The 23,273-nt window shown below is 44.5% G+C and overlaps 1 protein-coding gene across 1 annotated transcript in view; it reads right to left on the reverse strand.

The window, feature by feature from the left end:
- Positions 1–671: 671 nt before the first annotated feature.
- Positions 672–23,273, reverse strand: part of LOC146969339 (uncharacterized) — a gene marked incomplete at its 5' end in the record, with an annotated part of 43,876 nt that continues 21,274 nt past the window's right edge. Inside the window, 11 exons of the mRNA XM_085759385.1 lie at positions 672–792; positions 892–1,043; positions 1,130–1,194; positions 1,320–1,657; positions 5,730–5,800; positions 5,908–6,548; positions 7,593–9,079; positions 13,326–13,480; positions 13,818–13,882; positions 20,829–22,077; positions 22,249–23,063. Of these exons, the coding sequence (XP_085615511.1) occupies positions 710–792; positions 892–1,043; positions 1,130–1,194; positions 1,320–1,657; positions 5,730–5,800; positions 5,908–6,548; positions 7,593–9,079; positions 13,326–13,480; positions 13,818–13,882; positions 20,829–22,077; positions 22,249–23,063 (5,121 nt within the window). The remainder of the gene's footprint in view (positions 793–891; positions 1,044–1,129; positions 1,195–1,319; positions 1,658–5,729; positions 5,801–5,907; positions 6,549–7,592; positions 9,080–13,325; positions 13,481–13,817; positions 13,883–20,828; positions 22,078–22,248; positions 23,064–23,273) is intronic.

Below are 23,273 nucleotides of genomic sequence, written 5' to 3' on the forward strand. Positions count from 1 at the left end.
GTCAGTGACAAGAGTGACGGTGCGCTCCCAGTTCTGGGGTGCTGGAGTGTCCCGTCTCTATGGCCACAGTCAGACACATAAACACCTATAAACAGTCTCTGGTACACGCACAAACACACACCAGGCGGGCTGAGGTTGAAATTAGCGGGGTAGTGCGGCTGCAGTGGCGGGCAGATCAGGACTGTGCTGCAGCGAGAGTAGCCGCCGCGTCCAGGAGGCATCGCCTGTCACATATAGACCAAATCTAGCCTCCGCTCCGAGGTCATTGCTACAGCAACCTGTCAGCTCGGTCAATAATGTGGCCCAGTCTGAACAGAGCCAAATCTGATTTGGACACTTGCTAAAAACAGTGTGGACAGTCAGCCCTAAAAATCTGATTTGAGAGGGAATATGATTTGAATCAGATTTGCCTGCAGTCTGAACGTGGCCTAAATTTTACCTGACATCCCAATTGAGTTTAGTATTCTGGTTATTATTCAGTGGGCTAAGAGCTTAGAAGTGGCTGTGTCATTCTGTCCAGGATCCTGGAGGTTTCCTCACACAGAAACGTGGTCAGTTCAAAAGTTCAACACTGTCATTATTTATGGCTGACCACTGAAAAATGAACTTGGTGAGCTCATCCAAAAGATATATCACACTAAAAATCAAGTTATTTTTTTAATACCACAAATGGCAGTCATTCTCTACTGGCACTTCAAAGGGAAATCAGTTATTGCTGGCCCCACAGTTGCGAGAACAGCATGAGCAGGAAGGATGCAGTGAGACTGATCTTGTGGCTCACTCCACTTGAAGCTGCCAATTAGAAGAAGAAAAAACAACAACATTATTTCAATAAATGATTCTTTAGGCTCTGAAGTTATTTTTGATTCATGAGCATGTAATATTTCTTACATATGACATCAGTCACAATGATGGAGCTGCCTTCGATATCGAATCCTGAGACAGTTGAACCAAAGCTGATCAAAACACTCTCAATCTGAGTATCATTGGGAAAAGATGAGCTGCCGAAGCTGATGATCATGTCGTTAATTATTGATCCATTTCTTCAGGGGGAAAAATAGTAATGTAAGAGAAATGACATGTATGACACAATTCTTAAATTGTACCAAAGTAAGTCTTAGGAAATTACCTGAATGCTACCACATCCAAGGAATTGAAGGAAGAGGGAAATTCAGTCTGGTACAAAGGTTCAAGCTTCAAAAATAAAACACACAGTAAAATATTATCTGATTAATGTATTGGTAATTTATTAAGGTTTTCTATCACAACATATTCTGGTCTCTGCTGAATATGATACAATGTAATACTGAGATAATTACCTGTCCCTTTATGTTGGATGCTCGGTTTTGAAAAGCAGCAGATGAGGTGTTCAGCAAATCACTTGTAAATGAGTCCAAACGAGACCTGAAAACCACACGGCGTTCAACAGTTGTGGAGATTGCAGTGGTTGTAGTAGGTAAAGTTGTAGTAGGAATGGTAGATGCTGTTGAAGCAGTGGTTGAAGAAGTTATTGGTGTGGATAGAGTTGTCGTCGAGGCAGTGGTTGAAGTAGTTGTTGGTGTGGATGGAGTTGTCGTCGAGGCAGTGGTTGAAGTAGTTGTTGGTGTAGATGGAGTTGTTGTCGCTGTTGTAGTTGGTGTTGATGAAATTGTAGATGCTGTTGAAGCAGTGGTTGAAGTAGTTGTTGGTGTGGGTGGAGTTGTGGTCGAGGCAGTGGTTGTTGGTGTGGATTGAGTTGTTGCTGCTGTTGTAGTTGGTGTTGTTGCAGTGGTAGATGCTGTTGAAATAGTTGTTGGTGTGGATGGAGTTGCTGTCGAAGCAGTGGTTGAAGTAGTTGTTGGTGTGGATGGAGTTGTTGTTGCTGTTGTAGTCGGTGTTGATGCAGTTGTAGATGTTGTTGAAGAAGTTGTTGAAGTAGTTGTTGGTGTGGATGGAGTTGTTGTTGCTGTTGTAGTTGATGTTGATGCAGTGGTAGATGTTGAAGCAGTTGTTGAAGTAGTTGTTGGTGTGGATGGAGTTGTCGTCGAAGCCGTGCTTGAAGTAGTTGTTGGTGTGGATGGAGTTGTCGTCGAAGCAGTGGTTGAAGTAGTTGTTGGTGTGGATGGAGTTGTCGTCGAAGCAGTGGTTGAAGTAGTAGTTGGTGTGGATGGAGTTGTTGTTGCCGTTGTAGTTGGTGTTGATGCAGTGGTAGATGCTGTTGAAGTAGTTGTTGGTGTGGATGGAGTTGTCGTCGAAGCAGTGGTTGAAGTAGTTGTTGTTGTGGATGGAGTTGTCGTCAAAGCAGTGGTTGAAGTAGTTGTTGGTGTGGATGGAGTTGTTGTTGCCGTCGGAGTTGGTGTTGATGCAGTAGTAGATGTTGTTGAAGCAGTGGTTGAAGAAGTAGTTGGTGTGGATGGAGTTGTTGTTGCTGTTGTAGTCGGTGTTGATGCAGTGGTAGATGCTGTTGAAGCAGTGGTTGAAGAAGTTGTTGGTGTGGATGGAGTTGTTGTTGCTGTTGTAGTCGGTGTTGATGCAGTGGTAGATGCTGTTGAAGCAGTGGTTGAAGAAGTTGTTGGTGTGGATGGAGTTGTTGTTGCTGTTGTAGTTGCTGTTGTAATTGGTGTTGATGCAGTGGTAGATGTTGTTGAAGCACTTGTTGAAGTAGTTGTTGGTGTGGATGGAGTTGTCGTCGAAGCAGTAGTTGAAGTAGTTGTTGGTGTGGATGGAGTTGTTGTTGCTGTTGTAGTCGGTGTTGATGCAGTGGTAGATGCTGTTGAAGCAGTGGTTGAAGAAGTTGTTGGTGTGGATGGAGTTGTTGTTGCTGTTGTAGTTGGTGTTGATGCAGTAGTAGATGTTGTTGAAGCAGTGGTTGAAGAAGTTGTTGGTGTGGATGGAGTTGTTGTTGCCGTCGGAGATGGTGTTGAAGCAGTGGCGGATGCTGTTGAAGCAGTGGTTGAAGAAGTAGTTGGTGTGGATGGAGTTGTCGTCAAGGCAGTGGTTGAAGTAGTTGGTATGGATGGAGTTGTTGTTGCTGTTCTAGTCGGTGTTGATGCAGTGGTTGAAGTAGTTGTTGGTGTGGATGGAGTTGTTGTCGCTGTTGTAGTTGGTGTTGATGCAGTGGTAGATGCTGTTGAAGCAGTGGTTGAAGTAGTTGTTGGTGTTGTAGTTGGTGTTGATGCAGAGGTAGATGTTGTTGAAACAGTGGTTGAATTAGTTGTCGGTGTGGACGGAGTTGTCTTAGAGGCAGTGGTTGAAGTAGTTGTTGGTGTGGATGGAGTTGTTGTTGCTGATGTAGTTGGTGTTGATGCAGTAGTATATGCTGTTGAAGCAGTGGTTGAAGTAATTGTTGGTGTGGATGGTGTTGTCGTCGAGGCAGTGGTTGAAGTAGTTGTTGGTGTGGATGGAGTTGTTGTTGCTGATGTAGTTGATGTTGATGCAGTAGTAGATGCTGTTGAAGCAGTGGTTGAAGTAGTTGTTGGTGTGGATGGAGTTGTTGTTGCTGATGTAGTTGGTGTTGATGCAGTAGTAGATGCTGTTGAAGCAGTGGTTGAAGTAGTTGTTGGTGTGGATGGTGTTGTCGTCGAGGCAGTGGTTGAAGTAGTTGTTGGTGTGGATGGAGTTGTTGTTGCTGATGTAGTTGGTGTTGATGCAGTAGTAGATGCTGTTGAAGCAGTGGTTGAAGTAGTTGTTGGTGTGGATGGAGTTGTTGTTGCTGTTGTAGTTGATGTTGTTGCAGTAGTAGACGCTGTTGAAGTAGTTGTTGGTGTGGATGGAGTTGTCGTCGAAGCAGTGGTTGTAGTAGTTGTTGGTGAGGATGGAGTTGTCATCGAAGCAGTGGTTGTAGTAGTTGTTGGTGAGGATGGATTTGTCATCGAAGCAGTAGTTGAAGTAGTTGTTGGTGTGGATGGAGTTGTTGTCGAAGCAGTGGTTGAAGTAGTTGTTGGTTTGGATTGAGTTGTCGTCAAGGCAGTGGTTGAAGTAGTTGGTATGGATGGAGTTGTTGTCGCTGTTGTAGTCGGTGTTGATGCAGTGGTAGATGCTGTTGAAACAGTGGTTGAAGTAGTTGGTGGTGTAGATGGAGTTGTCGTCAAAGCAGTGGTTGAAGTAGTTGTTGGTGTGGATGGAGTTGTTGTTGCTGTTGTAGACGGTGTTGATGCAGTGGTAGATGCTGTTGAAACAGTGGCTGAAGAAGTTGGTGGTGTAGATGGAGTGGTTGTCGAAGCAGTGGTTGTAGAAGTTGTTGGTGTAGATGGAGTTGTTGTTGCTGTTGTAGTTGGTTTTAATGCAGTAGTAGATGCTGTTGAAGTAGTTGTTGGTGTGGATGGAGTTGTCGTCGAAGCAGTGGTTGTGGTAGTTGTTGGTGAGGATGGAGTTGTAGTCGAAGCAGTAGTTGAAGTAGTTGTTGGTGAGGATGGAGTTGTAGTCGAAGCAGTAGTTGAAGTAGTTGTTGGTGTAGATGGAGTTGTTGTCGAAGCAGTGGTTGAAGTAGTTGTTGGTGTGGATTGAGTTGTCGTCGAAGCAGTAGTTGAAGTAGTTGTTGGTGTGGATGGAGTTGTTGTCGAAGCAGTAGTTGAAGAAGTTGTTGGTGTGAATGGAGTTGTTGTCGAAGCAGTAGTTGAAGAAGTTGTTGGTGTGGATGGTGTTGTCATCGAAGCAGTGGTTGAAGTAGTTGGTATGGATGGAGTTGTTGTCGCTGTTGAAACAGTGGTTGAAGTAGTTGTTGGTGTAGATGGAGTGGTAGTCGAAGCAGTGGTTGTAGAAGTTGTTGGTGTAGATGGAGTTGTTGTTGCTGTTGTAGTTGGTGTTAATGCAGTAGTAGATGCTGTTGAAGTAGTTGTTGGTGTGGATGGAGTTGTCGTCGAAGCAGTAGTTGAAGTAGTTGTTGGTGTAGATGGAGTTGTTGTCGAAGCAGTGGTTGAAGTAGTTGTTGGTGTGGATTGAGTTGTCGTCGAACCAGTAGTTGAAGTAGTTGTTGGTGTGGATGGAGTTGTTGTCGTAGCAGTAGTTGAAGTAGTTGTTGGTGTGGATGGAGTTGTCATCGAAGCAGTGGTTGAAGTAGTAGTTGGTGTGGATTGAGTTGTCGTCGAAGCAGTAGTTGAAGTAGTTGTTGTTGTGGATGGAATTGTCGTCAAGGCAGTGGTTGAAGTAGTTGGTATGGATGGAGTTGTTGTCGCTGTTGTAGTCGGTGTTGATGCAGTGGTAGATGTTGTTGAGGCAGTGTTTGAAGTAGTTGTTGGTGAGGATGGAGTTGTCGTCGAATCAGTAGTTGAAGTAGTTGTTGGTGTGGATGGAGTTGTTGTCGAAGCTGTGGTTGAAGTAGTTGTTGGTGTGGATGGAGTTGTCGTCAAGGCAGTGGTTGAAGCAGTTGTTGGTGTGGATGGAGTTGTTGTCGCTGTTGTAGTCGGTGTTGATGCAGTGGTAGATGTTGTTGAGGCAGTGGTTGAAGTAGTTGTTGGTGAGGATGGAGTTGTCGTCGAAGTAGTAATTGAAGTAGTTGTTGGTGTGGATGGAGTTGTTGTCGAAGCAGTGGTTGAAGTAGTAGTTGGTGTGGATGGAGTTGTGGTCGAAGCAGTAGTTGAAGTAGTTGTTGGTGTGGATGGAGTTGTCGTCGAAGCAGTAGTTGAAGTAGTTGTTGGTGTGGATGGGGTTGTTGTCGAAGCAGTGGTTGTAGTAGTTGTTGGTGTGGATGGAATTGTTGTCGAAGCAGTGGTTGAAGTAGTTGTTGGTGTGGATTGAGTTGTCGTCAAGGCAGTGGTTGAAGTAGTTGGTATGGATGGAGTTGTTGTCGCTGTTGTAGTCGGTGTTGATGCAGTGGTAGATGCTGTTGAGGCAGTGGTTGAAGTAGTTGTTGGTGTGGATGGAGTTCTTGTTGAAGCAGTGGTTGAAGTAGTTGTTGGTGTGGATGGAGTTGTTGTTGCTGTTGTAGACGGTGTTGATGCAGTGATAGATGCTGTTGAAACAGTGGTTGAAGTAGTTGTTGGTGTGGATGGGGTTGTTGTCGAAGCAGTGGTTGTAGTAGTTGTTGGTGTGGATGGAGTTGTTGTCGAAGCAGTGGTTGAAGTAGTTGTTGGTGTGGATTGAGTTGTCGTCGAAGCAGTGGTTGAAGTAGTAGTTGGTGTGGATGGAGTTGTCGTCGAAGCAGTGGTTGTAGTAGTTGTTGGTGAGGATGGAGTTGTCGTTGAAGCAGTGGTTGATGTAGTTGTTGGTGTGGATGGAGTTGTCGTCGAAGCAGTGGTTGTAGTAGTTGTTGGTGTGGATGGAGTTGTCGTCGAAGCAGTAGTTGAAGTAGTTGTTGGTGAGGAAGGAGTTGTAGTCGAAGCAGTAGTTGAAGTAGTTGTTGATGAGGATGGAGTTGTAGTTGAAGCAGTAGTTGAAGTAGTTGTTGGTGAGGATGGAGTTGTAGTCGAAGCAGTAGTTGAAGTAGTTGTTGGTGTAGATGGAGTTGTCGTCGAAGCAGTAGTTGAAGTAGTTCTTGGTGTGGATGGAGTTGTTTTCGAAGCAGTAGTTAAAATAGTTGTTGGTGTGGATGGAGTTGTTGTCGAAGCAGTGGTTGAAGTAGTAGTTGGTGTGGATTGAGTTGTCGTCGAAGCAGTATTTGAAGTAGTTGTTGTTGTGGATGGAGTTGTCGTCAAGGCAGTGGTTGAAGTAGTTGTTGGTGTGGATGGAGTTGTTGTCGCTGTTGTAGTCGGTGTTGATGCAGTGGTAGATGTTGTTGAGGCAGTGGTTGAAGTAGTTGTTGGTGTGGATGGAGTTTTTGTCGAAGCAGTGGTTGAAGTAGTAGTTGGTGTGGATGGAGTTGTCGTCGAAGCAGTAGTTGAAATAGTTGTTGGTGTGGATGGAGTTGTCGTCGAAGCAGTAGTTGAAGTAGTTGTTGGTGTGGATGGGTTTGTTGTCGAAGCAGTGGTTGTAGTAGTTGTTGGTGTGGATGGAATTGTTGTCGAAGCAGTGGTTGAAGTAGTTGATGGTGTGGATTGAGTTGTCGTCAAAGCAGTAGTTGAAGTAGTTGTTGGTGAGGATGGAGTTGTAGTCGAAGCAGTAGTTGAAGTAGTTGTTGGTGTAGATGGAGTTGTCGTCGAAGCAGTAGTTGAAGTAGTTCTTGGTGTGGATGGAGTTGTTTTCGAAGCAGTAGTTAAAATAGTTGTTGGTGTGGATGGAGTTGTTGTCGAAGCAGTGGTTGAAGTAGTAGTTGGTGTGGATTGAGTTGTCGTCGAAGCAGTATTTGAAGTAGTTGTTGTTGTGGATGGAGTTGTCGTCAAGGCAGTGGTTGAAGTAGTTGTTGGTGTGGATGGAGTTGTTGTCGCTGTTGTAGTCGGTGTTGATGCAGTGGTAGATGTTGTTGAGGCAGTGGTTGAAGTAGTTGTTGGTGTGGATGGAGTTTTTGTCGAAGCAGTGGTTGAAGTAGTAGTTGGTGTGGATGGAGTTGTCGTCGAAGCAGTAGTTGAAATAGTTGTTGGTGTGGATGGAGTTGTCGTCGAAGCAGTAGTTGAAGTAGTTGTTGGTGTGGATGGGTTTGTTGTCGAAGCAGTGGTTGTAGTAGTTGTTGGTGTGGATGGAATTGTTGTCGAAGCAGTGGTTGAAGTAGTTGATGGTGTGGATTGAGTTGTCGTCAAAGCAGTGGTTGAAGTAGTAGTTGGTGTGGATGGAGTTGTCGTCGAAGCAGTGGTTGTAGTAGTTGTTGGTGAGGATGGAGTTGTCGTCGAAGCAGTAGTTGAAGTAGTTGTTGGTGTGGATGGAGTTGTTGTCGAAGTAGTGGTTGAAGTAGTTGTTGGTGTGGATGGAGTTGTCGTCGAAGCAGTGGTTGAAGTAGTAGTTGGTGTGGATGGAGTTGTTGTTGCCGTTGTAGTTGGTGTTGATGCAGTGGTAGATGCTGTTGAAGTAGTTGTTGGTGTGGATGGAGTTGTCGTCGAAGCAGTGGTTGAAGTAGTTGTTGTTGTGGATGGAGTTGTCGTCAAAGCAGTGGTTGAAGTAGTTGTTGGTGTGGATGGAGTTGTTGTTGCCGTCGGAGTTGGTGTTGATGCAGTAGTAGATGTTGTTGAAGCAGTGGTTGAAGAAGTAGTTGGTGTGGATGGAGTTGTTGTTGCTGTTGTAGTCGGTGTTGATGCAGTGGTAGATGCTGTTGAAGCAGTGGTTGAAGAAGTTGTTGGTGTGGATGGAGTTGTTGTTGCTGTTGTAGTCGGTGTTGATGCAGTGGTAGATGCTGTTGAAGCAGTGGTTGAAGAAGTTGTTGGTGTGGATGGAGTTGTTGTTGCTGTTGTAGTTGCTGTTGTAATTGGTGTTGATGCAGTGGTAGATGTTGTTGAAGCACTTGTTGAAGTAGTTGTTGGTGTGGATGGAGTTGTCGTCGAAGCAGTAGTTGAAGTAGTTGTTGGTGTGGATGGAGTTGTTGTTGCTGTTGTAGTCGGTGTTGATGCAGTAGTAGATGTTGTTGAAGCAGTGGTTGAAGAAGTTGTTGGTGTGGATGGAGTTGTTGTTGCCGTCGGAGATGGTGTTGAAGCAGTGGCGGATGCTGTTGAAGCAGTGGTTGAAGAAGTAGTTGGTGTGGATGGAGTTGTCGTCAAGGCAGTGGTTGAAGTAGTTGGTATGGATGGAGTTGTTGTTGCTGTTCTAGTCGGTGTTGATGCAGTGGTTGAAGTAGTTGTTGGTGTGGATGGAGTTGTTGTCGCTGTTGTAGTTGGTGTTGATGCAGTGGTAGATGCTGTTGAAGCAGTGGTTGAAGTAGTTGTTGGTGTTGTAGTTGGTGTTGATGCAGAGGTAGATGTTGTTGAAACAGTGGTTGAATTAGTTGTCGGTGTGGACGGAGTTGTCTTAGAGGCAGTGGTTGAAGTAGTTGTTGGTGTGGATGGAGTTGTTGTTGCTGATGTAGTTGGTGTTGATGCAGTAGTATATGCTGTTGAAGCAGTGGTTGAAGTAGTTGTTGGTGTGGATGGTGTTGTCGTCGAGGCAGTGGTTGAAGTAGTTGTTGGTGTGGATGGAGTTGTTGTTGCTGATGTAGTTGATGTTGATGCAGTAGTAGATGCTGTTGAAGCAGTGGTTGAAGTAGTTGTTGGTGTGGATGGAGTTGTTGTTGCTGATGTAGTTGGTGTTGATGCAGTAGTAGATGCTGTTGAAGCAGTGGTTGAAGTAGTTGTTGGTGTGGATGGTGTTGTCGTCGAGGCAGTGGTTGAAGTAGTTGTTGGTGTGGATGGAGTTGTTGTTGCTGATGTAGTTGGTGTTGATGCAGTAGTAGATGCTGTTGAAGCAGTGGTTGAAGTAGTTGTTGGTGTGGATGGAGTTGTTGTTGCTGTTGTAGTTGATGTTGTTGCAGTAGTAGACGCTGTTGAAGTAGTTGTTGGTGTGGATGGAGTTGTCGTCGAAGCAGTGGTTGTAGTAGTTGTTGGTGAGGATGGAGTTGTCATCGAAGCAGTGGTTGTAGTAGTTGTTGGTGAGGATGGATTTGTCATCGAAGCAGTAGTTGAAGTAGTTGTTGGTGTGGATGGAGTTGTTGTCGAAGCAGTGGTTGAAGTAGTTGTTGGTTTGGATTGAGTTGTCGTCAAGGCAGTGGTTGAAGTAGTTGGTATGGATGGAGTTGTTGTCGCTGTTGTAGTCGGTGTTGATGCAGTGGTAGATGCTGTTGAAACAGTGGTTGAAGTAGTTGGTGGTGTAGATGGAGTTGTCGTCAAAGCAGTGGTTGAAGTAGTTGTTGGTGTGGATGGAGTTGTTGTTGCTGTTGTAGACGGTGTTGATGCAGTGGTAGATGCTGTTGAAACAGTGGCTGAAGAAGTTGGTGGTGTAGATGGAGTGGTTGTCGAAGCAGTGGTTGTAGAAGTTGTTGGTGTAGATGGAGTTGTTGTTGCTGTTGTAGTTGGTTTTAATGCAGTAGTAGATGCTGTTGAAGTAGTTGTTGGTGTGGATGGAGTTGTCGTCGAAGCAGTGGTTGTGGTAGTTGTTGGTGAGGATGGAGTTGTAGTCGAAGCAGTAGTTGAAGTAGTTGTTGGTGAGGATGGAGTTGTAGTCGAAGCAGTAGTTGAAGTAGTTGTTGGTGTAGATGGAGTTGTTGTCGAAGCAGTGGTTGAAGTAGTTGTTGGTGTGGATTGAGTTGTCGTCGAAGCAGTAGTTGAAGTAGTTGTTGGTGTGGATGGAGTTGTTGTCGAAGCAGTAGTTGAAGTAGTTGTTGGTGTGGATGGTGTTGTCATCGAAGCAGTGGTTGAAGTAGTTGGTATGGATGGAGTTGTTGTCGCTGTTGAAACAGTGGTTGAAGTAGTTGTTGGTGTAGATGGAGTGGTAGTCGAAGCAGTGGTTGTAGAAGTTGTTGGTGTAGATGGAGTTGTTGTTGCTGTTGTAGTTGGTGTTAATGCAGTAGTAGATGCTGTTGAAGTAGTTGTTGGTGTGGATGGAGTTGTCGTCGAAGCAGTAGTTGAAGTAGTTGTTGGTGTAGATGGAGTTGTTGTCGAAGCAGTGGTTGAAGTAGTTGTTGGTGTGGATTGAGTTGTCGTCGAACCAGTAGTTGAAGTAGTTGTTGGTGTGGATGGAGTTGTTGTCGTAGCAGTAGTTGAAGTAGTTGTTGGTGTGGATGGAGTTGTCATCGAAGCAGTGGTTGAAGTAGTAGTTGGTGTGGATTGAGTTGTCGTCGAAGCAGTAGTTGAAGTAGTTGTTGTTGTGGATGGAATTGTCGTCAAGGCAGTGGTTGAAGTAGTTGGTATGGATGGAGTTGTTGTCGCTGTTGTAGTCGGTGTTGATGCAGTGGTAGATGTTGTTGAGGCAGTGTTTGAAGTAGTTGTTGGTGAGGATGGAGTTGTCGTCGAATCAGTAGTTGAAGTAGTTGTTGGTGTGGATGGAGTTGTTGTCGAAGCTGTGGTTGAAGTAGTTGTTGGTGTGGATGGAGTTGTCGTCAAGGCAGTGGTTGAAGCAGTTGTTGGTGTGGATGGAGTTGTTGTCGCTGTTGTAGTCGGTGTTGATGCAGTGGTAGATGTTGTTGAGGCAGTGGTTGAAGTAGTTGTTGGTGAGGATGGAGTTGTCGTCGAAGTAGTAATTGAAGTAGTTGTTGGTGTGGATGGAGTTGTTGTCGAAGCAGTGGTTGAAGTAGTAGTTGGTGTGGATGGAGTTGTGGTCGAAGCAGTAGTTGAAGTAGTTGTTGGTGTGGATGGAGTTGTCGTCGAAGCAGTAGTTGAAGTAGTTGTTGGTGTGGATGGGGTTGTTGTCGAAGCAGTGGTTGTAGTAGTTGTTGGTGTGGATGGAATTGTTGTCGAAGCAGTGGTTGAAGTAGTTGTTGGTGTGGATTGAGTTGTCGTCAAGGCAGTGGTTGAAGTAGTTGGTATGGATGGAGTTGTTGTCGCTGTTGTAGTCGGTGTTGATGCAGTGGTAGATGCTGTTGAGGCAGTGGTTGAAGTAGTTGTTGGTGTGGATGGAGTTCTTGTTGAAGCAGTGGTTGAAGTAGTTGTTGGTGTGGATGGAGTTCTTGTTGCTGTTGTAGACGGTGTTGATGCAGTGATAGATGCTGTTGAAACAGTGGTTGAAGTAGTTGTTGGTGTGGATGGGGTTGTTGTCGAAGCAGTGGTTGTAGTAGTTGTTGGTGTGGATGGAGTTGTTGTCGAAGCAGTGGTTGAAGTAGTTGTTGGTGTGGATTGAGTTGTCGTCGAAGCAGTGGTTGAAGTAGTAGTTGGTGTGGATGGAGTTGTCGTCGAAGCAGTGGTTGTAGTAGTTGTTGGTGAGGATGGAGTTGTCGTTGAAGCAGTGGTTGATGTAGTTGTTGGTGTGGATGGAGTTGTCGTCGAAGCAGTGGTTGTAGTAGTTGTTGGTGTGGATGGAGTTGTCGTCGAAGCAGTAGTTGAAGTAGTTGTTGGTGAGGATGGAGTTGTAGTCGAAGCAGTAGTTGAAGTAGTTGTTGATGAGGATGGAGTTGTAGTTGAAGCAGTAGTTGAAGTAGTTGTTGGTGAGGATGGAGTTGTAGTCGAAGCAGTAGTTGAAGTAGTTGTTGGTGTAGATGGAGTTGTCGTCGAAGCAGTAGTTGAAGTAGTTGTTGGTGTGGATGGAGTTGTTTTCGAAGCAGTAGTTAAAATAGTTGTTGGTGTGGATGGAGTTGTTGTCGAAGCAGTGGTTGAAGTAGTAGTTGGTGTGGATTGAGTTGTCGTCGAAGCAGTATTTGAAGTAGTTGTTGTTGTGGATGGAGTTGTCGTCAAGGCAGTGGTTGAAGTAGTTGTTGGTGTGGATGGAGTTGTTGTCGCTGTTGTAGTCGGTGTTGATGCAGTGGTAGATGTTGTTGAGGCAGTGGTTGAAGTAGTTGTTGGTGTGGATGGAGTTTTTGTCGAAGCAGTGGTTGAAGTAGTAGTTGGTGTGGATGGAGTTGTCGTCGAAGCAGTAGTTGAAATAGTTGTTGGTGTGGATGGAGTTGTCGTCGAAGCAGTAGTTGAAGTAGTTGTTGGTGTGGATGGGTTTGTTGTCGAAGCAGTGGTTGTAGTAGTTGTTGGTGTGGATGGAATTGTTGTCGAAGCAGTGGTTGAAGTAGTTGTTGGTGTGGATTGAGTTGTCGTCAAAGCAGTGGTTGAAGTAGTAGTTGGTGTGGATGGAGTTGTCGTCGAAGCAGTGGTTGTAGTAGTTGTTGGTGAGGATGGAGTTGTCGTCGAAGCAGTAGTTGAAGTAGTTGTTGGTGTGGATGGAGTTGTTGTCGAAGTAGTGGTTGAAGTAGTTGTTGGTGTGGATGGAGTTGTCGTCGAAGCAGTACTTGAAGTAGTCGTTGGTGTGGATGGAGTTGTTGTCGAAGCAGTGGTTGAAGTAGTTGTTGGTGTGGATTGAGTTGTCGTCAAGGCAGTGGTTGAAGTAGTTGGTATGGATGGAGTTGTTGTCGCTGTTGTAGTCGGTGTTGATGCAGTGGTAGATGCTGTTGAGGCAGTGGTTGAAGTAGTTGTTGGTGTGGATGGAGTTGTCGTTGAAGCAGTGGTTGAAGTAGTTGTTGGTGTGGATGGAGTTGTTGTTGCTGTTGTAGACGGTGTTGATGCAGTGATAGATGCTGTTGAAACAGTGGTTGAAGTAGTTGTTGGTGTAGATGAAGTTGCCGTCAAAGCAGTGGTTGAAGTAGTTGTTGGTGTGGATGGAGTTGTTGTTGCTGTTGTAGTAGTTGTTGATGCAGTGACGGATGCTGTTGAAGCAGTGGTTGAAGTTGGTGTTGGTGTGGATGGAGTTGTTGTTGGTGTTGTAGTTGGTGTTGATGCAGTGGTAGATGTTGTTGAAGCAGTTGTTGTTGTGGGTGGAGTTGTCGTCGAAGCAGTGGTTGAAGTAGTTGTTGGTGTGGATGGAGTTGTCGTCAAAGCAGTGGTTGAAGTAGTTGTTGGTGTGGATGGAGTTGTTGTTGCCGTCGGAGTTGGTGTTGATGCAGTAGTAGATGTTGTTGAAGCCGTGGTTGAAGAAGTAGTTGGTGTGGATGCAGTTGTCATTGAAGCGGAGGTTGAAGCAGTTGTAGGTGTGGATGTAGTTGTCGTCAACACGGTGGTTGAAGCAGTTATAGATGTGGATGCTGTTGACGTTTCTGCTGTAGTTGGAAAGAAATTAAAATCTTATTTGAACTTACAATCATTTAGTTTCTGAATTTCATTTTCAACCATGAGCACGTCAAATTTCTTACCTATCACATCAGTCACAGTGATTGAGCTGATTTCAATATCAAATCCAGAGATAGTTGGAGCTGCACTGACCAACACACTCTCAATCTGAGTATTATCTGGAACAGATGAGCTTCTGAAGCTGATGATCATGTCGTTAATGATTGATCCGTTTCTTCAGGAAGAAAAATAGAAATAAAGAGGATTCAGATTTAGGCCACAATTCTTTACCTGTGTCAATGTGTCAACAATGTCCTTAGAAATTACCTGAATGCAACCACGTCCATGGAATTGTAGGAAGAGTGGAATTCAGTTCGGTACAAAGGATCGAGCTTTAAAGACAAATAACACAGTGACGTATTATTTGCCAAACATAATGGCAATTCAGTAAGTTGTCTATCACATATTCACGTCTCCAATAAATATGATACAAAACAATAATGTGATATTTACCTGTCCCTTTATATTGCTAGCTCGGTTTTGAAAATCAGCAGATGACGGGTTCAGCAAATCACTTGTAAATGTGTCCGAACTAGATCTGAAAACCACCCGACGTGCAACAGTTGTGGAGGTTGCAGAATTTGTTGTACTTAGACTTGTTGTTGTCATTGGTGTTGTAGTTGGTGTTGATACAGTGGTTGAAGTAGTTGTTGGTGTAAATGGAGTTGTAGTCGAAGCAGTGGTTGAAGAAGTTGTTGGTGTAGATGGAGTTGTAGTCGAAGCAGTGGTTGAAGTAGTTGTTGGTGTGGATGGAGTTGTCGTTGAAGCAGTGGTTGACGTAGTTGTTGGTGTGGATGGAGTTGTCATTGGTGTTGTAGTTGGTGTGGATGGAGTTGTAGTCGAAGCAGTGGTTGAAGGAGTTGTTGGTGTGGATGGAGTTGTTGTTGGAGTTGTAGTTGGTGTTGATGCAGTAGTTGATGTTGTTGAAGCAGTGGTTGAAGCAGTTGTTGGTGTAGATAGAGTTGTCGTCGAAGCAGTGGTTGAAGTAGTTGTTGGTGTGGACGGAGTTGTAGTCGAAGCAGTGGTTGAAGTAGTTGTTGGTGTGGATGGAGTTGTTGTTGGTGTTGTAGTTGGTGTGGATGGAGTTGTAGTCGAAGCAGTGGTTGAAGTAGTTGTTGGTGTGGATGGAGTTGTTGTTGGTGTTGTAGTTGGTGTGGATGGAGTTGTTGTTGGTGTTGTAGTTGGTGTTGATGCAGTAGTTGATGTTGTTGAAGCAGTGGTTGAAGTAGTTGTTGGTGTCGATGGAGTAGTAGTCGAAGCAGTGGTTGAAGTAGTTGTTGGTGTGGATGGAGTTGTCGTCGAAGCTGTGGTTGAAGTAGTTGTTGGTGTGGATGGAGTTGGTGTTGTAGTTGGTGTTGATGCAGTAGTTGATGTTGTTGAAGCAGTGGTTGAAGTAGTTGTTGGTGTGGATGGAGTTGGTGTTGTAGTTGGTGTTGATGCAGTAGTTGATGTTGTTGAAGCAGTGGTTGAAGTAGTTGTTGGTGTGGATGGAGTTGTTGTTGGTGTTGTAGTTGGTGGTGATGCAGTAGTTGATGTTGTTGAAGCAGTGGTTGAAGTAGTTGTTGGTGTGGATGGAGTTATCGTCGAAGCAGTGGTTGAAGTAGTTGTTGGTGTGGATGGAGTTGTCGTCGGTATTGATGAACTGGTAGATGCTGTTGAAGCTGAGGTTGAAGGAGTTGTTGTTGTGGATGGAGTTGTTGTTGGTTTTGTAGTTTGTGTTGATGCAGTAGTAGATGCTGTTGAAGCAGTGGTTGAAGTAGTTGTTGGTGTGGATGGAGTTGTAGTCGAAGCAGTGGTTGAAGTAGTTGTTGGTGTGGATGGAGTTGTTGTTGGTGTTGTAGTTGGTGTGGATGGAGTTGTTGTTGGTGTTGTAGTTGGTGTTGATGCAGTAGTTGATGTTGTTGAAGCAGTGGTTGAAGTAGTTGTTGGTGTCGATGGAGTAGTAGTCGAAGCAGTGGTTGAAGTACTTGTTGGTGTGGATGGAGTTGTTGTTGGTGTTGTAGTTGGTGTTGATGCAGTAGTAGATGTTGTTGAAGCAGTGGTTGAAGTACTTGTTGGTGTAGATGGAGTAGTAGTCGAAGCAGTGGTTAAAGTAGTTGTTGGTGTGGATGGAGTAGTAGTCGAAGCAGTGGTTGAAGTAGTTGTTGGTGTGGATGGAGTTGTTGTTGGTGTTGTAGTAGGTGTTGATGCAGTAGTAGACGTTGTTGAAGCAGTGGTTGAAGTAGTTGTTGGTGTGGATGGAGTTGTTGTTGGTGTTGTAGTTGGTGTTGATGCAGTAGTAGATGTTGTTGAAGCAGTGGTTGAAGTAGTTGTTGGTGTGGATGTTGTTGAAGCAGTGGTTGAAGTAGTTGTTGGTGTGGATGGAGTTGTAGTCGAAGCAGTGGTTGACGTAGTTGTTGGTGTGGATGGAGTTGTGGTTGGTGTTGTAGTTGGTGTTGATGCAGTAGTAGATGTTGTTGAAGCAGTGGTTGAAGTACTTGTTGGCGTAGATGGAGTAATAGTCGAAGCAGTGGTTGAAGTAGTTGTTGGTGTGGATGGAGTTGTTGTTGGTGTTGTAGTAGGTGTTGATGCAGTAGTAGACGTTGTTGAAGCAGTGGTTGAAGTAGTTGTTGGTGTGGATGGAGTTGTTGTTGGTGTTGTTGTTGGTGTTGATGCAGTAGTAGATGTTGTTGAAGCAATGGTTGAAGTAGTTGTTGATGTAGATGGAGTTGTTGTTGGTGTTGTAGTTGGTGTGGATGCAGTAGTAGATGTTGTTGAAGCAGTGGTTGAAGTACTTGTTGGTGTAGATGGAGTTGTAGTCAAAGCAGTGGTTGAAGTTGTTGTTGGTGTGGATGTTGTTGAAGCAGTGGTTGAAGTAGTTGTTGGTGTGGATGGATTTGTAGTCGAAGCAGTGGTTGACGTAGTTGTTGGTGTGGATGGAGTTGTAGTCGATGCTGTGGTTGAAGTAGTTGTTGGTGTGGATGGAGTTGTTGTTGGTGTTGTAGTTGGTGTGGATGGAGTTGTTGTTGGTGTTGTAGTTGGTGTTGATGCAGTAGTTGATGTTGTTGAAGCAGTGGTTGAAGGAGTTGTTGGTGTGGATGGAGTTGTGGTTGGTGTTGTAGTTGGTGTTGATGCAGTAGTAGATGTTGTTGAAGCAGTGGTTGAAGTAGTTGTTGGTGTGGATGGAGTTGTAGTCGATGCTGTGGTTGAAGGAGTTGTTGGTGTGGATGGAGTTGTGGTTGGTTTTGAAGTAGGTTTTGATGCAGTAGTAGATGTTGTTGAAGCAGTGGTTGAAGTAGTTGTTGGTGTGGATGGAGTTGTGGTTGGTGTTTTAGTTGGTGTTGATGCAGTAGTAGATGTTGTTGAAGCAGTGGTTGAAGTAGTTGTTGGTGTGGATGGAGTTGTAGTCGATGCTGTGGTTGAAGGAGTTGTTGGTGTGGATGGAGTTGTGGTTGGTGTTGTAGTTGGTGTTGATGCAGTAGTAGATGTTGTTGAAGCAGTGGTTGAAGTACTTGTTGGTGTAGATGGAGTAGTAGTCGAAGCAGTGGTTGAAGTACTTATTGGCGTAGATGGAGCAGTAGTCAAAGCAGTGGTTGAAGTAGTTGTTGTTGAAGCACTGGTTGAAGTAGTTGTTGGTGTGGATGGAGTTGTAGTCGAAGCAGTGGTTGACGTAGTTGTTGGTGTGGATGGAGTTGTAGTCGATGCTGTGGTTGAAGGAATTGTTGGTGTGGATGGAGTTGTGGTTGGTGTTGTAGTTGGTGTTGATGCAGTAGTAGATGTTGTTGAAGCAGTGGTTGAAGTAGTTGTTGGTGTGGATGGAGTTGTAGTCGATGCTGTGGTTGAAGGAGTTGTTGGTGTGGATGGAGTTGTGGTTGGTGTTGTAGTTGGTGTTGATGCAGTATTAGATGTTGTTGAAGCAGTGGTTGAAGTACTTGTTGGTGTAGATGGAGTTGTAGTCGAAGCAGTGGTTGAAGTAGTTGTTGGTGTGGATGGAGTTGTTGTTGGTGTTGTAGTAGGTGTTGATGCAGTAGTAGACGTTGAAGCAGTGGTTGAAGTAGTTGTTGGTGTGGATGGAGTTGTAGTCGAAGCAGTGGTTGAAGTACTTGTTGGCGTAGATGGAGTAATAGTCGAAGCAGTGGTTGAAGTAGTTGTTGGTGTGGATGGAGTTGTAGTCGAAGCAGTGGTTGAAGTACTTGTTGGTGTGGATGGAGTTGTTGTTGGTGTTGTAGTTGGTGTTGATGCAGTAGTAGATGTTGTTGAAGCAGTGGTTGAAGTAGTTGTTGGTGTAGATGGAGTTGTTGTTGGTGTTGTAGTTGGTGTTGATGCAGTAGTAGACGTTGTTGAAGCAGTGGTTGAAGTAGTTGTTGGTGTGGATGGAGTTGTTGTTGGTGTTGTAGTTGGTGTTGATGCAGTAGTAGATTTTGCTGAAACAGTGGTTGAAGTAGTTGTTGGTGTGGATGGAGTTGTAGTCGATGCTGTGGTTGAAGGAGTTGTTGGTGTGGATGGAGTTGTGGTTGGTGTTGTAGTTGGTGTTGATGCAGTAGTAGATGTTGTTGAAGCAGTGGTTGAAGTACTTGTTGGTGTAGATGGAGTAGTAGTCGAAGCAGTGGTTGAAGTACTTGTTGGCGTAGATGGAGTAATAGTCGAAGCAGTGGTTGAAGTAGTTGTTGGTGTGGATGGAGTTGTTGTTGGTGTTGTAGTAGGTGTTGATGCAGTAGTAGATGTTGTTGAAGCAGTGGTTGAAGTAGTTGTTGGTGTGGATGGAGTTGTTGTTGGTGTTGTTGTTGGTGTTGATGCAGTAGTAGATGTTGTTGAAGCAATGGTTGAAGTAGTTGTTGGTGTAGATGGAGTTGTTGTTGGTGTTGTAGTTGGTGTGGATGCAGTAGTAGATGTTGTTGAAGCAGTGGTTGAAGTACTTGTTGGTGTAGATGGAGTTGTAGTCAAAGCAGTGGTTGAAGTAGTTGTTGGTGTGGATGTTGTTGAAGCAGTGGTTGAAGGAGTTGTTGGTGTGGATGGAGTTGTGGTTGGTTTTGAAGTTGGTGTTGATGCAGTATTAGATGTTGTTGAAGCAGTGGTTGAAGTACTTGTTGGTGTAGATGGAGTTGTAGTCGAAGCAGTGGTTGAAGTAGTTGTTGGTGTGGATGGAGTTGTTGTTGGTGTTGTTGTTGGTGTTGATGCAGTAGTAGATTTTGCTGAAACAGTGGTTGAAGTAGTTGTTGGTGTGGATGGAGTTGTAGTCGATGCTGTGGTTGAAGGAGTTGTTGGTGTGGATGGAGTTGTGGTTGGTGTTGTAGTTGGTGTTGATGCAGTAGTAGATGTTGTTGAAGCAGTGGTTGAAGTACTTGTTGGTGTAGATGGAGTAGTAGTCGAAGCAGTGGTTGAAGTACTTGTTGGCGTAGATGGAGTAATAGTCGAAGCAGTGGTTGAAGTAGTTGTTGGTGTGGATGGAGTTGTTTTTGGTGTTGTAGTAGGTGTTGATGCAGTAGTAGACGTTGTTGAAGCAGTGGTTGAAGTAGTTGTTGGTGTGGATAGAGTTGTTGTTGGTGTTGTTGTTGGTGTTGATGCAGTAGTAGATGTTGTTGAAGCAATGGTTGAAGTAGTTGTTGGTGTAGATGGAGTTGTTGTTGGTGTTGTAGTTGGTGTGGATGCAGTAGTAGATGTTGTTGAAGCAGTGGTTGAAGTACTTGTTGGTGTAGATGGAGTTGTAGTCAAAGCAGTGGTTGAAGTAGTTGTTGGTGTGGATGTTGTTGAAGCAGTGGTTGAAGGAGTTGTTGGTGTGGATGGAGTTGTGGTTGGTTTTGAAGTCGGTGTTGATGCAGTATTAGATGTTGTTGAAGCAGTGGTTGAAGTACTTGTTGGTGTAGATGGAGTTGTAGTCGAAGCAGTGGTTGAAGTAGTTGTTGGTGTGGATGGAGTTGTTGTTGGTGTTGTAGTAGGTGTTGATGCAGTAGTAGACGTTGAAGCAGTGGTTGAAGTAGTTGTTGGTGTGGATGGAGTTGTAGTCGAAGCAGTGGTTGAAGTACTTGTTGGCGTAGATGGAGTAATAGTCGAAGCAGTGGTTGAAGTAGTTGTTGGTGTGGATGGAGTTGTAGTCGAAGCAGTGGTTGAAGTACTTGTTGGTGTGGATGGAGTTGTTGTTGGTGTTGTAGTTGGTGTTGATGCAGTAGTAGATGTTGTTGAAGCAGTGGTTGAAGTAGTTGTTGGTGTAGATGGAGTTGTTGTTGGTGTTGTAGTTGGTGTTGATGCAGTAGTAGATTTTGCTGAAACAGTGGTTGAAGTAGTTGTTGGTGTGGATGGAGTTGTAGTCGATGCTGTGGTTGAAGGAGTTGTTGGTGTGGATGGAGTTGTGGTTGGTGTTGTAGTTGGTGTTGATGCAGTAGTAGATGTTGTTGAAGCAGTGGTTGAAGTACTTGTTGGTGTAGATGGAGTAGTAGTCGAAGCAGTGGTTGAAGTACTTGTTGGCGTAGATGGAGTAATAGTCGAAGCAGTGGTTGAAGTAGTTGTTGGTGTGGATGGAGTTGTTGTTGGTGTTGTAGTAGGTGTTGATGCAGTAGTAGACGTTGTTGAAGCAGTGGTTGAAGTAGTTGTTGGTGTGGATGGAGTTGTTGTTGGTGTTGTTGTTGGTGTTGATGCAGTAGTAGATGTTGTTGAAGCAATGGTTGAAGTAGTTGTTGGTGTAGATGGAGTTGTTGTTGGTGTTGTAGTTGGTGTGGATGCAGTAGTAGATGTTGTTGAAGCAGTGGTTGAAGTACTTGTTGGTGTAGATGGAGTTGTAGTCAAAGCAGTGGTTGATGTTGTTGAAGCAGTGGTTGAAGTAGTTGTTGGTGTGGATGGAGTTGTAGTCGAAGCAGTGGTTGAAGGAGTTGTTGGTGTGGATGGAGTTGTGGTTGGTTTTGAAGTTGGTTTTGATGCAGTAGTAGATGTTGTTGAAGCAGTGGTTGAAGTAGTTGTTGGTGTGGATGGAGTAGTATTCAAAGCAGTGGTTGAAGTACTTGTTGGTGTAGATGGAGTTGTAGTCAAAGCAGTGGTTGAAGTAGTTGTTGGTGTGGATGTTGTTGAAGCAGTGGTTGAAGTAGTTGTTGGTGTGGATGGAGTTGTAGTCGAAGCAGTGGTTGAAGGAGTTGTTGGTGTGGATGGAGTTGTGGTTGGTTTTGAAGTTGGTTTTGATGCAGTAGTAGATGTTCTTGAAGCAGTGGTTGAAGTACTTGTTGGTGTAGATGGAGTAGTAGTCGAAGCAGTGGTTGAAGTACTTGTTGGTGTGGATGGAGTTGTTGTTGGTGTTGTATTTGGTGTTGATGCAGTAGTAGATGTTGTTGAAGCAGTGGTTGAAGTAGTTGTTGGTGTAGATGGAGTTGTTGTTGGTGTTGTAGTTGGTGTGGATGCAGTAGTAGATGTTGTTGAAGCAGTGGTTGAAGTACTTGTTGGTGTAGATGGAGTTGTAGTCAAAGCAGTGGTTGAAGTAGTTGTTGGTGTGGATGTTGTTGAAGCAGTGGTTGAAGTAGTTGTTGGTGTGGATGGAGTTGTAGTCGATGCTGTGGTTGAAGGAGTTGTTGGTGTGGATGGAGTTGTGGTTGGTGTTGTAGTTGGTGTTGATGCAGTAGTAGATGTTGTTGAAGCAGTGGTTGAAGTAGTTGTTGGTGTGGATGGAGTTGTTGTTGGTGTTGTAGTAGGTGTTGATGCAGTAGTAGACGTTGAAGCAGTGGTTGAAGTAGTTGTTGGTGTGGATGGAGTTGTAGTCGAAGCAGTGGTTGAAGTACTTGTTGGTGTGGATGGAGTTGTTGTTGGTGTTGTAGTTGGTGTTGATGCAGTAGTAGATGTTGTTGAAGCAGTGGTTGAAGTAGTTGTTGGTGTAGATGGAGTTGTTGTTGGTGTTGTAGTTGGTGTTGATGCAGTAGTAGATGTTTTTGAAGCAGTGGTTGAAGGAGTTGTTGGTGTGGATGGAGTTGTGGTTGGTGTTGTAGTTGGTGTTGATGCAGTAGTAGATGTTGTTGAAGCAGTGGTTGAAGTACTTGTTGGTGTAGATGGAGTAGTAGTCGAAGCAGTGGTTGAAGTACTTGTTGGCGTAGATGCAGTAGTAGTCGAAGCAGTGGTTGAAGTAGTTGTTGGTGTGGATGGGGTTGTAGTCGAAGCAGTGGTTGAAGTAGTTGTTGGTGTGGATGGAGTTGTTGTTGGTGTTGTAGTTGGTGTTGATGCAGTAGTAGATGTTGTTGAAGCAGTGGTTGAAGTAGTTGTTGGTGTAGATGGAGTTGTAGTCGAAGCAGTGGTTGAAGTAGTTGTTGGTGTGGATGGAGTTGTAGTCGAAGCAGTGGTTGAAGGAGTTGTTGGTGTGGATGGAGTTGTGGTTGGTTTTGAAGTTGGTTTTGATGCAGTAGTAGATGTTGTTGAAGCAGTGGTTGAAGTAGTTGTTGGTGTGGATGGAGTAGTATTCAAAGCAGTGGTTGAAGTACTTGTTGGTGTAGATGGAGTTGTAGTCAAAGCAGTGGTTGAAGTAGTTGTTGGTGTGGATGTTGTTGAAGCAGTGGTTGAAGTAGTTGTTGGTGTGGATGGAGTTGTAGTCGAAGCAGTGGTTGAAGGAGTTGTTGGTGTGGATGGAGTTGTGGTTGGTTTTGAAGTTGGTTTTGATGCAGTAGTAGATGTTCTTGAAGCAGTGGTTGAAGTAGTTGTTGGTGTGGATGGAGTAGTATTCAAAGCAGTGGTTGAAGTACTTGTTGGTGTGGATGGAGTTGTTGTTGGTGTTGTATTTGGTGTTGATGCAGTAGTAGATGTTGTTGAAGCAGTGGTTGAAGTACTTGTTGGTGTAGATGGAGTTGTTGTTGGTGTTGTAGTTGGTGTGGATGCAGTAGTAGATGTTGTTGAAGCAGTGGTTGAAGTACTTGTTGGTGTAGATGGAGTTGTAGTCAAAGCAGTGGTTGAAGTAGTTGTTGGTGTGGATGGAGTTGTTGTTGGTGTGGATGGAGTTGTAGTCGATGCTGTGGTTGAAGGAGTTGTTGGTGTGGATGGAGTTGTGGTTGGTGTTGTAGTTGGTGTTGATGCAGTAGTAGATGTTGTTGAAGCAGTGGTTGAAGTAGTTGTTGGTGTGGATGGAGTTGTGGTTGGTGTTGTAGTTGGTGTTGATGCAGTAGTAGATGTTTTTGAAGCAGTGGTTGAAGTAGTTGTTGGTGTGGATGGAGTTGTAGTCGATGCTGTGGTTGAAGGAGTTGTTGGTGTGGATGGAGTTGTGGTTGGTGTTGTAGTTGGTGTTGATGCAGTAGTAGATGTTTTTGAAGCAGTGGTTGAAGGAGTTGTTGGTGTGGATGGAGTTGTGGTTGGTGTTGTAGTTGGTGTTGATGCAGTAGTAGATGTTTTTGAAGCAGTGGTTGAAGGAGTTGTTGGTGTGGATGGAGTTGTGGTTGGTGTTGTAGTTGGTGTTGATGCAGTAGTAGATGTTGAAGCAGTGGTTGAAGTACTTGTTGGCGTAGATGCAGTAGTAGTCGAAGCAGTGGTTGAAGTACTTGTTGGTGTGGATGGAGTTGTGGTTGGTGTTGTAGTTGGTGTTGATGCAGTAGTAGATGTTGTTGAAGCAGTGGTTGAAATAGTTGTTGGTGTGGATGGAGTTGTGGTTGGTGTTGTAGTTGGTGTTGATGCAGTAGTAGATGTTTTTGAAGCAGTGGTTGAAGTAGTTGTTGGTGTGGATGGAGTTGTAGTCGATGCTGTGGTTGAAGGAGTTGTTGGTGTGGATGGAGTTGTGGTTGGTGTTGTAGTTGG

Source organism: Trachurus japonicus, chromosome 18 (genome assembly GCF_045865225.1).
Source record: "Trachurus japonicus isolate A0001 chromosome 18, Traja_1.0".
Classification (NCBI taxonomy): Eukaryota; Metazoa; Chordata; class Actinopteri; order Carangiformes; family Carangidae; genus Trachurus; species Trachurus japonicus.